This window comes from Simochromis diagramma, unplaced genomic scaffold, assembly GCF_900408965.1.
Source record: "Simochromis diagramma unplaced genomic scaffold, fSimDia1.1 OVJJ01000205.1, whole genome shotgun sequence".
NCBI lineage: Eukaryota > Metazoa > Chordata > Actinopteri > Cichliformes > Cichlidae > Simochromis > Simochromis diagramma.
In genome coordinates this window covers 9,836,000-9,850,112 of record NW_024386782.1, presented here as the reverse complement: position 1 = coordinate 9,850,112, position 14,113 = coordinate 9,836,000, and the positions used below count along the sequence as shown (strand labels likewise).

The following is a 14,113-nucleotide window of genomic DNA, read 5'->3' as shown; positions in this document are numbered from 1 at the left end:
TTTTGGTGAAGCACTTTTCAACCTGAATTATGCCATCAATGCCAGAAGCTCAGTTATGTAAACTCACAAGTAGTGTGTGTGTGTGTGTGTGTGTGTGTGCCATTACATCACCTCACAGTGTTCCCTATAGCCTCATACTGAGCACAATTTAATCTGAATTAGTTAACAGAACACAGAGCAATTAACGCCTACTCTCTCGCATTCTGTTTCTTTCCATTTTTTTCTCCGGCACACACAGTTGCTCACATGCAAAATGCATGATTTTGTCAACTGAACACCCCCCTCTACAGACACACACACAAACACAACCAAACATTCCTAAAAACTCTGTGCTGTCACCAGAAGCTGTTAAACTGTTAATGAAAACAGGACACCAACAGGTTCCATTATAGAAGCTACACCTGTGGGCTGAGGTTTCAATAGGAGCTCATTCAATATTTAGGCAGAAGTTTAGAAGGAGGCAGCATACATTCAAACTGCAGCACTCAAAAGCTTTTCCAGCTGCTGATTCGTGAGTCAAACACACAGAAACACACATACACGCAGACAGATAACATGCAATCTAATAGAAAGCCAGGCTGTTTCGAATATGTTTCTTTGATTTTCGTGAAGAAAAAAAAAACTGTTTGCGCCTCCGCTGCTTCCGAAAGACAAGGAGCGGAACAATTAGGAGTCAGCTCCCCTGAAGACCTACCTGATCCTGCTGCTGATGCTGAGCCACTTTCCCCGGCCCGTTAGCGGCGTCTTTTGCCGAAGTCATGACGCCAAATCAAGAAGAAAAAGGGGAGAGAAGAGCCGCGCACACGTCCGCTGCTGACAGGTGCAGAAAAAATGAAGCGGAGAAAAGAGGGGGAGCACACCGAGAGAGAGAGAGAGAGAGGGAGAGAGTGAGAATGCGCGTAAAGTGTTCGAGGCTATCCACGAGTGATTTGCTAGAATAACGCAGAGATACCGTGGGTGCAGACGGCGCAAAGTTCAGCAGCTGACGTGCAGAAATCTGTGGACCGCTGCCATGTGGGAGGTTCGGTTTACCTCGGAGCGGGAGTGGTGTCATCCACGACAGCTGGATGTGCTTAAAAATGTAAATAAAATAAAAAAAAAAAACTACATGATTCTTTTCAGTTAATTAGACTCGGCGCTACTTGCGGGTCTCTTATTTGAAGAAATTGTCAATTTAGAGGAAGTTTCAGGTTAACCAAAATAAAAACCAAAAAAGGTCAAATTGACTTCTTTGCAGAACTTAGCACCACCAGGCTGGACCTCTCTGCAGTGGAAACGGAAACAACCGAGCTATGCCACCAGCTGCTGTGCCAAAAAGTGATTTCCGGTATTTGCCAACATATAATTGTCGGTATTTAACGTGATGTAAATGATTAATTGGATTAAAATCTGTGAAACGTGTCAAAAAATATCTCTCGTGAATGATATCAAGTCATTTTAAGGCAGAAAGAACATTTCTGTCAGAGGTAGAAGCTGCAATCAATTTTTTTAATATATTTATTTATGCATGTAAAACTCTCGATGACATTTTGCAAGAGAGATCGGCCCAAGAAGGCAGCAGAAATTGCAGTAAACAATAAATAAATAAATAAATATATATATATATATATATATGTGTGTGTGTGTGTGTGTGTGTATTTTAAGTGACCAAAAAGGGCTGGATTTATTAAAATGTGGACATCAACAACATAACCCCCCCCCCATCCCCCTGCAAAACAGGTCATTTCTGTATTTTAACCCCTTTGTGAATCCGGTTGACTGCAGACTATTTATTCGTATAAGGAAATGTATTAGACAATAAAAACACACAAAAACACTGCACTGCTCCTTTTCTTTCCTTGCAGACTGTAGAGGGGAGCTCAAGGTTTTGTCCTTCCACCTGGGCCTATATTTAGTCTCACCAGACTCCTCTCTGCTCAGCTCTGAGCTTGCAGCAACTGATAATATGGAGACCTGTCAGCTTGTATCACATCACTGCGGGCACTCATTATTACTGGCAAGTCCATTATACAGGAAATGGAAACAAGAATCAATGCGAGAAGAACAAAATACTTTCAGTTATAAGCGTGGACTCTTTTCAGATAGGATTGGTGCTCCTATCTTACTAAAGCTTGAATACACTCATGGCTGTTAATGCTATCTACATTGCAGTTTAGGGAATGGATTTGCATAGAGCGTCTATAGCCATAAAAATCATATTCGCTCCAGTGTACTGCCACCGCTGCTGTACTGTCTGCCAATAAAACAAAGGCTTGCTGCTGGCCTCGCTCTTGAGAAGCAGTGTTATATCGTCCTCCCACATCGAGCAGAAATAGTCTCGGTTCCTGACAAAACATTGTTTATACTGTAACTTTCTCACCGTGCGCCACATCTCTGCGAGCACACACAATCCACATTCTTGTTAGCACAGCTTGTCTGCCTATTTGTGCCGCACACATGAAAACACACACAGCCGCGCACACGCACGCACGCAGGGCGCTCTCGTGCTGGAGAGACAGTTTCTTCTGAAGTCATGCACAGTCTGTGCAGGCCTCTTGGCCTTTTGAACCGATCATCTGCTGGGGGGAAAGGAACTGAACAATCCCAGTAAAAGAGAAACACACACCAAAAAAAGTCAGCGATACGAGTCACTGACACAGCCTGCGTACGAGAATGAGGGAAAGATTCTCTAGTTGATACAATGTTTTCATCAGCGGTCTTGTTGCAGCCTTAAGGGCTAATTATTGCTTGTTTACAAGCGAGGAAATGGCATGTTATCTTTCTGCAATCTGTGCATCAATACATTAACAAGAATGAGCAGAGCAAACTCTAAAGATCAAAGTAAACATGCAAAGTTTCAAAAGCATATAAAATCATAATATTAATACTTATTGTTGACTGCTTTTGCTAAGGTAACCATTAAGAAATACACCATGCATTCAGGGATATTCTACACTTAGATCTGTTTTGCTTACTTGGAAATTTGGGGAATTTGGGAATTTGTGTGTTGGCTGTGAGATCAGGAAAAAATGCAACAGTACTGATTACACTTGAAGGAGTCTCGTGCTCAGCTGGAGAATTTCTTCAGATCTTTGGACTAAAATCTTCAAGGATTCACTTAATCCAAATATCTGGGCCCTGAGAATCATCATATTCACTGTTAAAAATCATGCTGTGTATGAGGTACCACAACAGAAATAACTATGAGGTTTAATACTTCACAAATAATTATTTCTGCATGCCAAATGATGGCACTGAGCGCACTGGGCGTTCTTCTTCTTCTTCACTCACTATGCATTTACACGCCACTCTGCATTTAATCATTAGTTATTATTAATGTCGTGTGCTCTTCCACAGCGTGTCTTTTATCCTGCCTTGGCAGATGGCTGTCCCTCCCTGAGACTGGTTCTTGAGAGATTTCTTCCTGTTTAAAGGGAGTTTTTCCTTCCCACTGTCGCCAAGTGTTTGCTCAAAGGGGGTTGTTTGATTATTGGGGTGTTTTCTCTGTTATTAGGTATTTATCTTACCTTAAAGCATCTTAAAGGGAATGTTGTTGTGATATCTTAGATCTGTCTGCTGGTCACAGTTTACTCCTTTGTGTATTTCAAGAGTTTCGACTATAAGCTGGGATCACCGATAACTATTGTATTTATCAACAAAATTAATTCCTTGGTCATGTTTACTTAAATCTGTTACGCAGTGAGGGTTTTTTTTGAGTAAGCTCAGATCTGTGCATCACTGTGTCAGTAAAAACCATCCAGTCTGCAGCAACAGAAAAATTTAAAGCAGATAAACGGACCAGCTCTAGAGAATGTAAAATGCTACCTGCCCAAAGTGAAGATGGAAAAATGGAAGAAATTAAACACGCTGAAGCAAGTGTAGAGACAAAGTGGTTGGACACAATGATAAATTTTCACAGTGCTGCAAAATGAAGCTCAGATCTTTCTGGCTGGATGGTGGGACTAAACACAGATAGTACCAAACACAGCATTTTGGTCCTGCTGTCATCGCACAGCGCCTCACACGGCCCGAGGGAGCCGCACAACCAGCTCACTGCCAAGAATGGTTTCAGCACCACGGCCCGTGGACAGCTCCACTGACACAAGAGCGGAAAGCCTGTTTACGATTTAATCCTCAGTGTGTGACAGTCTCTGTCCTGCCTTTATTATCTGTTTTCATTCACAGGCTTTCCACAGCTGCTCAGTGAAAAGATCAGGAGGAAGAGGAAGGGGAAGCAATTTCCTAACAATTAGCTGCACTAAATTTTTAAAAGTTTTTAGCAGACGCGAGAAGCAACAGGAAACAATTTACAAGATAAACAGCGTTAAACGCAGAGTGCTCATTCGACCAGCAGAGCTCTAACAAACAAGAGATGAGACTCAAACGCGGTGAAGGCTATGGCGATTGATCACAACACATTCGATGAAACAACACAGGATCAGGTTTAATTGGAGAAACCAAACAAAGTGGAGCCATTTAGGGTCAGAGCACGCCAGTGGACCCTGTTTCTTTTTTAAAAACAAGGCTCACCTATTAGTCAGTTTCTATTAGTTAACTGACATTAAATCCATTCATATTTTACTCATTTAGCAGTTACTCATATAGGCTGCACTTTGTCTACAATAGCCCTTCGAAAAAGCTTCAAGCAGTAAATGTATCTTTGCTTATATTACTGGCAAAGCTTTCCTTTTCTTTCTACAAGACCCACAAAGTGCCATTCATTTAACAGTCAATAAACGCTGTGAAAGCCTTCAACTGCATGCTAGTGCCCCCCAGTGATCACTACTTGTCCAACACCTTAAAGACTAATCAATATTGAGGATTTTTTCACAGAAATTGTGCTTATTGTATTAAAAACTGTAGTTTAGAGAGGAAGAAAATATGTTGCAGGGGATTTTGGAGAGTTAATAAAGTGCTTGTCCACCTCTGCCAATGAGCACAGCCATCAGCCTGTCACTTAAGACCGAAGAGAACAGGAAGAAGAGCAAGAGATGAGGCCGCCTAGCAAAGGCCAGGGCAGTTTTGTTGGATAAACGATCATTATCAGCTGAACTCTCTCCGCAGGCCAAGCAGCACAGCAGAAAGCCTGAAAAGGCCACAGCCATAGAAAAAAAGGCAGAAAACCATTATCTACCATGTGTTTGCATAAATGCATCCCCAAGGGGTTTTTGTTCTAGTGCAAAGAAAGCACAGCAGCACTATGTTGATGAACAGGGGACACACACAATAACACAAACATCTGCGTAATCTAACGCAAAACAACACAACAGCTTTGCAACAAAACACAGCCTCTGCAAATCTAAACATTTAGCGTAAAGTGTTTCAGAGAGGAGCAAACTCAGAGGCTGATGTACTTTTTCTAGCTGCTGTAGCGTTATTAATGTTTTATACTCATATTTTACCAGCTTGATATTGTAACCGATATTGTTTTCATCCAGAGAGCTTGCACCTGTCATCACTACAAAATGTGCTCCTGGAGATTCTTAGAGTACCGGGAACCTCCACAAATTGAGTTTTGGCAGGTGTATCTCAGCCTATCTGTCTGTATTCAGACGTTGTCAACATTATAACATGGAAACTGTGCAAGATGAACTCCTGAAACTTTACAGCTGAGATCAAAAAACCTTCATTTGAATCTCAGCCAGTTGCAGCGTGAGCGTATTTTCTGTATACAATGATGGAAAATTTTTAGGATTCTGCTCTTTGTCTATGTTAAGCTGACCTGGTTGAATGGAAGGCTCCATCACATCATGCTTTGTCTTTATGCTATCTTCTATTACAAGATATTACACTTGTCTGCACACTTTTACATGTAATGTTCTGATTATATCCTGTGACCATGGGAGGTAGATAAGATGTTTCTGGTTATTATTTCATGCAGACTGCTGTTGCAAAATGAATTAAAATCTTTTTTTTAAATGTTGTGGAAATTTGAAATAAACTGATGTACACAAACAGGCTGTAAAACTACAATACAGAGCACAACAGCAGGCTGCAGGGCTTTTTGCAAAGAATAATAAAAGAAGTGTGGCGGACCACCAGGTGGCTCCACTCACACCCAAGTTGAAGGGAAGTGTTGGGGTGGAGATTTTGGCGCTCAATATATGTGAAGTTCTGAGAGTCAGTTAATAAAGTTGGAGTGAGACACAGAGACCTCTCCTGTCGTTATTACATACCTCCACATTGGTGACCCCTGTAGCGAACACATGTTCTTCCGGACAGTAATGTAGTGCCGGCCCAGGCCCCTCGCCGTGGCCGCCCTCCTTCGATGGGGTTGACAGACTCTGGTTTTCCCCCCAGGACTACCCCCGGACCACCGGCGTTTGAGCCTCCTCCTGCCTTTCCTGCTCGCCTTCACCAGCCTCGTTCACGGGATGGACCTTCCTCTGCCTGTTCTCTCCCTCCCAGGTTCAGTCGTTCGGGTCGTTTGCTTAGACCCAGGGTCCTGGACTGAATAGAGACCTAACTGTGTGTTCAGGGGGGGGTATGTGTGGCGGACCACCAGGTGGCTCCACTCACACCCAAGTTGAAGGGAAGTGTTGGGGTGGAGATTTTGGCGCTCAATATATGTGAAGTTCTGAGAGTCAGTTAATAAAGTTGGAGTGAGACACAGAGACCTCTCCTGTCGTTATTACATACCTCCACAGAATAAGGATAAGTTATCTACGTGCCATTCTCACAGGATACAATAATGAGAGGAGCATAAAATGCAAAAGATAACATTTTGAGATCTGATTAATAATAATAATAATAATAATAATGATAATAATAATAATTTACACTTTTATTGATCCCCGTGGGGAAATTCTTCTCTGCATTTAACCCATTCACTCAGTGAAGCAGTGGGCAGCCACCAGTGCAGCGCCCGGGGAGCAGCGTGTGGGGATGGTACCTTGCTCAAGGGTACCTCAGGGTAGCTGTTCAGGGGGTTTCAGTTTGTCTTGTAAAAGAGGATTATAGAAAGACAAAGCATGTCACTGTGGCCAAGATGTAAAATTTCCATTAAAACTTGTATTACAAAGAAAAATGTTATTGTCTGACAAACATGTTTCAGCTTGTGGCCCGTGCACACGTCCAGAACCTTTTACTTGTATACTTGTGCTGAATATAGTAAAAGTATTTAGCCTATTTTAGACTTAAGTGTTTTTTTATTCTATATTTTTAAGCACTTTAGATAAAACCTATCTAAAAAGAAGACATTTATCTTCAACCTCTGCCCTGCTATGACATGTCAGCCGGTGTCCCAGCCTGCCTGGTATTTGCAGAGCTTGCATTGGCTTGTTTCTATATTAAACTGTTTACTGTTACAATCTTTTTCCTCCTCTGGGACAATAAAGGCTTTCTAAATCTAGTTAACGCATGAAAAACAGAAAGATTATAATGTAGTTTTTGTGAGTACATTTACAAAGCGACTCACTTTAAAACAAAAAACTGTAGACAATAATTTATAGGAGTCGTTATAATGAAAACCAACGAGGAGCATAAAAAAATAACAATGAAATAAGATAGAGAGCTTCTTTTTACTTCATGGAAAGCCTTCAGGAAGTTTTATGCAGCAACCCAAAAGAGACTGAGTTGACTTAGAAAATGCAAAAGCAAAGACAGACTGAAAAATCCTGGGCACCTAAGGTAAAGCTGAGTGATTTGAACAGCAGGGAGAGCGCAGATATCAAACTGCGGCTCACAAGACAGCAATATATCAGCAATCTTACTCTGTGTGATTATAAAAAGCCTTAAAAGCAAAAGTTTTAAATCGAGTGTAGAACTTTGAGTGTAATGATGCACAAATGGGAATGGTACGATCTGATTCCCAACTGCGTGTTTAAATCCCTGAGACAGCTGGAGCTGAAGGCAAGTAATTTACTTATAGTTAATGGAGATGAGGAGAATTACAGCGTCCCAAACGAGAAGAAATAAAGACATGGTGTATCTTATCAAGCGTAAGCTGGTCTCCTTAACTAAAGGAAAATATCGAACAAATCAAATAAATTGGCTTGATTTTGGGTATCTTGTCTGAAGGGGAGAGGAGTGTCTAAAGGGGACTTCAGGAATATATTAAAAAAAATAAATTATCTACTTCAATGAAAACAAAACTTTTTGAACCATATTTTTTAATCTGCTCATTATGCGGGTTTCCAGTAAAACCCCATCAATCAGTGAGGGCGGCTGATTTAGGAACAAGCTGTTTCCACTCAGCTGACCTGCCAGCTGCCAGCATGCCCGGCTCAATCATCAGTCATGCCCCCAACGCCCTCCGGCCTGCCGTGACTCCTTCAGCTGTCCAACTGGCAGCACACCTGCCTCGCTTACTGTAAATACTGCTGTCTGCATCACGGTTCCTGCCTGCCATGCAGCAGCCACAAATCACAGGTTAAGGATAGAGATGCCGTGCGGGCAGCAGTTCATCACGGATCGTTACTGTACTTAAGGGTCATCAATTCAGTCCTGAGAAAACACGCCTCCATACAGAGTGATGAAAGGCACAGAAGTTTTCAGACTGTAGGCACAGGCAGTTTTTCACTGTCTGGACATAACAGAGTGGTAATTAACAAGTCTTCAAGTCTTTAATCAGATTCATTATTGGTCTTTTACCAAGAGAAGGCTTTCTGGGGGAAACAATTAATCTACTATTGTCTTGTCTTGAATTGGTTGGAGACATTAAAACACACGGGGAGAAAAAAAATTACATTAACTTTGAATGATTCCTTAGCCTCTGGACCTAATTCTTTGACCCTCATCAATACTTGAGTGTTTTTCTGAGAAGGCTACCCCTCCAATAAACTCACTTGTTAACTTATGACAACAGCATCATTTGGTTCGCATTACTCCCTGACACTGAGCCTGTGGTGGTTTTTTAAACAAATATATTACGTGTTTAGCATTTTTAAAGCTGGAAACTTTCAAAGTTTTCATAATGTGCAGTCCTCTGCAGCAAGTTAAATTTGAAATGGCTATATTATAAATAGTATTAGTTTATTATCTATTACTTGCGTTTGCTTTTGCAAGCTGACCTCTTGTTTTTTCCCCCTTATTGGCTGCTGGCATTTACACCAAATCCAATAAAACATTAACGAGGTCAGCGCATCCTCCCACCACCTTGCTGATTCCTGTTGAATGCTGAAAACGTCAAGTTTTAGATTATGCAGAGAGCGCCTCCAAGACAGTTTCAGGTGAGACAATACTGTAAAAACAACCACTCGGGTCAATTTTGAGAAGCTTCCAGACCATGTTTCTCGTAAGAAGTGTCTTTTTGACATGAATTCAAACAGGTGAGTGTTTAATGAGTGGTTGTATCATTTGCATATGTGATGTTAAAATTTCAGAAAACTTGTTATACAAGAAATAATTGTCTTAATGTAAACAGTTGCAAGGAAACTGAAATTTGGATGAGGATGAGGGAGATCGTGAGAATGACAGAAGGGGACACAGACATATATACAGAATAGGGAATCAGTGCAGAGAGGAAACACCCGGGGAACACAGCTGAACACAGTCTGACTAATGAGGCAGGGGAAGCAGAAGAGAACATAATGCAGACAGGATGAGGGACTGACAAAATAAGAGACACACACTGAGACTCAAGCTGACTACATACAGAGCGCAAGGGCAAGAGCACAGAGAAATCAGATAGACACATAGAGACATGACTGGGAAACAAAGCCAAATAAACATTGAGACACGACTCACTGCACAGGGAGACACCTAATACTAACACAGGAAACTAAACACAAGAGGACAGAGAAAACAGGAGAAGGGACGATGACAGAAACCTAACAGCTGGATAACAAAACAAAGAATACAAATATTAAACAGAGGGATCACAAGTATAGAAACTAGGAACAGAATCTTACCCTCAGAATATTACATAAACCAGAATCAGAGGTCAAAACAAACAGGGTCACAGTTCAAGCTGAACCATCCAGTTTTATTCCAGTCTCTGCTCTGAAGGTTATATAAGGGTTTGTTCGTTTAACATTGAAATGTTAAATGATATGTAGAACATTTTATTCCTAAACTTTTCACAGTGCAATGTCATAAAAAGGAATCAGAGCCTGGCTTTATTATACACTGTTGTACTCTGTTTAGATGTCTTCCTAATAAAGTATATATATATATATATTTCATATATTTTTCATGCACAGCAAACCAAAGTATTTTGCTTTTGTGAACCTAAACAGCTGACAGCGCTCTGCTAGCTGCACATCAAAACTTTAAACCCATGAATTTCTCCTGAGGAAAAACGATTATTGTGTCTCTGCAACACACCGCCGGGCAGTCTGGAGCAAGCTTCTCAGGAAATGCCTCCAAAATCCAAACAGGAAAAAAAGAAGATCTTTACACATCACTTTCTGACAAAAAGTAACTGCCTTGACGACTAAAACTGGACTCTTCCAGGAGAAAATTGCAACCCTGGAGAGAATTGAGGGAAACAGTTTTACAGCACTAAGGTTGCCAATAATGGAGGCGCACGATGCAATGCTAATTGAGTTCTCACACTAGATCTCAGTGGTCCATTTATAAGACACCCAGCGATGCTTTTTCCTGCAATACATATTTCTTATTATTACCATAAGAAATATCTCAAAAACTCCAAGAATACCCAAGTACTCTTAAAATCCGGTGTTTCTCTATTTAACTCTGCAGTTAAAATGTGAATGCAGCCTTCCAGTGTTAAAGTCTGTAGACTGAAGGTCATGCATTCAAACGAAGCACAACTGTGCAAAACAAAATTCTGATTGAAGCAAAAAGAGTTTTGATTTTTGCTTTATGCGCATCCATCTCTAAGGCCCGAGCCTGCAAGTTATGCAGTAATAATAATGCATAATTCAAAACCATAGTTTGCCATTATTACATTTGTTTTTAGGTATCTTAGACACATCTAACTGGAGCATTGTCATCAGTGTCTTAACCCGATATGTGAAAAGAGATCACAAGCATTTCCCCTTTTATCACAGAGGCTTTTAGAGATTGTTCTAATTGGGGGGGGAAAGGAAAAAAAGATGCATATATAGAGTTGAGATCTGTTAGGTGGATATGAGCAAGAAATGCAAGAAAACAACGTCAACGAGGAAATAGCAGAGCTGTTCATTAAGAGCAGCACAGAGGCATCTGGCATCTATAAAAGAAAGAGAGAGACGAGCGGGGTGAGTCAGCATGCATTTACAAAGCATTAACCCATCTGCTGATCCAGTCTTCGTAAAACAGACTTACGAGCCTCGTGAACTTTACGTGTTCTCATCAATGACTTACAAGAGGGTCGTAAAATTAAGAGACGAAAAAAAAAGTTCCAAGTTAATGTTGCATTTTGGCAAGTTGTTATGGAAATTTGCTGATGATAAAGCGCTGCAGCAAGGGCAGTAACGAAGGGAGTAGTAGCAATGTGTTTGGATAAGGGAGTTACAAATCATCGAATAAACAAAAGCCGCAGGTGTAAAATAGCCTCTTTGTTGGGGCCAAAAGGAAATGATAATGACGCACGCATGCAGCGTGGGATGAATTATATATCAGTGCTGTTCTGTTTGTCTTGAGAAAGGAATCCTAGAGATTCAGGGGGAAGTGATCAAAAGCAAATTAGGAGTATGTGCTTAATCTTTATCCATTCAAAGTTTTTATTATCAGACTGCTCCACATCTCCGGAAGCTTCTGATTACTAAAAAGAAGAAAAAAAAAAGAAAATTAGAATCTAGTTTAGTTTTTCATTATTTGCTCCTTCTTTCTTCATTAGTCTTCAGAGCCAAATTGGATATTTTACATACAAATACATACACCCACATGCTTTCACAGAGACTGAAAGCAAAGAAGATGACCACTATGAATAAGCAGAAAGCTTAACCAACTGAACAGTAGCCAATTCATTTGCAAATTTTTGCCTCCACATCTTTGGCAATAACATTTATTCCATTCACTTCCACTTCCATCATTGTGGCAGAGGCATTTTATTCTGAAATGTGCAGAAACATGCACACGCTGACTGGCTTACCTTTCGATGTTAGTATGCAGAAATTTGCAGTAAAAAAGCACCAGAGTCTAAGTGCAGACAATGCGATGACAGTATTACTGCTGCATGTATTCTGCCTTAAAACAAAAGTACTGCAGTTTGTGTATCTGAGGTTCGGATGTGAGTGTGAATGGTCTTAAGAGCTTGAAAAAAGAAGGTGACTGGACTTCTTTGAGTTCTTTGACACCTCTGCGGATACGGAGAGATCCAGGCATTTAACCCCTATGGGGGTAGTCCTCTTTGGAGGTGGTCGCTGATCTACCGTTGATCATGCACATCATTACATTATGGCGTGTGATTTACTATCAATCTAATACTTTGCCCCACCCTATCGTGTGACCTATTGAGGTCACCTGACGCAAGAGGGGTTGAACTGCATGCGAAGGGATTTCAAGACTGCATTGCAGGTGGCTGAGAGCTGGTGCTACCTCTGTTCAATGACGGTCATTCACAGTGGAAGAGTTGCCCTCTTTTACTCCTCTTTCAAACCATCTGTCTGCTCAGTCCAAAGTTTGAACAATCTCATCTTCGAAAGAGTGACCTTTGTCCTTTAGATGCAGATGTACACCTGAGTCTCATCAGTGTAGTGTGAAAGGGCGTAACCCGTCTCTCTCAATGTCAGCTTAAATCCAGCCAGCCTGCAGCTCTACATCGAAAGTTATATCAATCACAAATCTCCCTACAATGCATCCTACACGAGGCGTGAATTTAACGCTAAACGACCAAGGTTATCTTCACTGTGCCGCTGTGATACTTCTGGGACACTGAATGACAAGCGCAGTGATGAGGGCAAAAACTCATGGGTAGTGTTTGCAGGAGTTTATCTGATAGTAGCAGTAGCATCTATAAACAGAGAAAACGCGAAAATATTGTGACAGCCTGCACACTGTCAGCTCTCTGTCGAGCTCAGCCTCTCCAGGGACCAAAACCATTTGTGCCAAACTTGAAATCCTGTCAAAGCAAATGCACATATAAGGCAACAAGCTAGTGACAAGGACAACACCCAAGGATGCCCGGCAAAATAAAAAGACGACAGACAGACTGTGTCTCTGTTGTTACCTCCTGCTTCCTGTGCCATGGCTTGAAAGTGAAACATATTGCACTGTTGAGCCCACACCTGTATGACGGTGTCATTAATGAATGCTGAACTGTTTCGTGTGTCTATTGAGGTCAGTAAGCATGTGATTAAAACTGGAAAAACATATTAAAGGGACAGTTTTTCTTTTCTATTAAAGGAAGGATGTTGTAAAGTTGAGCGGACGCTTAATCCAGAGCGAGGACACAGCGAAACGTTCAGCTTTCCCCTTTTCAGATTATCTCACTGTGCCCACAGTCGATTGCTATTAAAGGACACCATCGAGGTGGGGGTATAGCAAAAATGCTTCTTAGCAAAAAAGCTGATACTGCATGATGGGACTGAGGAAGCACTCTGTGCATTACAGTGCATCTTTTGCTTAACCACAATTAATGCCTATACATAGAGTGCCTTAAGAGATTTCTTTGTTGGACCCTGTGTGTCTGGTACTTCAGCTCACTTCATGTAAAGTATGGCATCACGGGAAAAAACTATGTTGATCCGATAGAGTAATAAAAATGCCATAAACAGCAGTAACACTGACGTTGAAGTAACTAAAACAAAGTATGCTTAGTATAACTTTAAATAATCTGCAGTGTGGCGCAGATTAATCTGTACTTATCACAAAAAGTTGCCCTTCAGCCCTTCAGTGCTTAAATTTACAATACCCGACATTATCAGATGTGATGACTGTGATTTTTCTCCAAACTCATCCGATCTCAATAGCCACAACGTGGGCTATCATCTCAAGTGCTCATTATATCATCAGAATGGTTTAAAGCAAAATAACTGCATTTTTAAAAAGCACTGACACGTCTTCAAACAGTTCCTCAACACTTTGTAATTTTCTTTGAACATGCCCATCGAGTGTTCCATAACTGACTGATTAAAAGCATAATTATAAATAAGAAACAAGACGTTAAACAAATTGAGCACTCACCCTCCACAGTCTCTCCACCCGCGACAACTTGCGTGTTTTCATCGTGGCGGAGAGGCGGAATATGAAGTGCCGGCGAGAGAAAGCAAGGACTGATGTGGATTTAAAGAGAGGCAGGGAATGA

The 14,113-nt window shown here is 41.2% G+C and overlaps 1 protein-coding gene across 5 annotated transcripts in view; it reads right to left on the bottom strand.

The window, feature by feature from the left end:
- Positions 1 to 14,113, bottom strand: part of LOC120727443 (dipeptidyl aminopeptidase-like protein 6) — a 93,627-nt gene that overhangs the window by 47,526 nt on the left and 31,988 nt on the right. Inside the window, exons 1-2 of one of the 5 annotated variants that reach the window (XM_040021686.1) lie at positions 953 to 1,536; positions 695 to 813 (exon numbers count right to left, since the gene is read on the bottom strand). The exons of 3 other annotated variants lie outside the window; for them this stretch is intronic. In XM_040021686.1, coding sequence (XP_039877620.1) covers positions 695 to 760 — 66 coding nt within the window. In that variant the 5' untranslated portion in view covers positions 761 to 813; positions 953 to 1,536. Of the gene's footprint in view, positions 1 to 694; positions 1,537 to 14,113 lie in introns of those variants that run through there. One more of the 5 variants, XM_040021685.1, reaches the window with a different exon arrangement.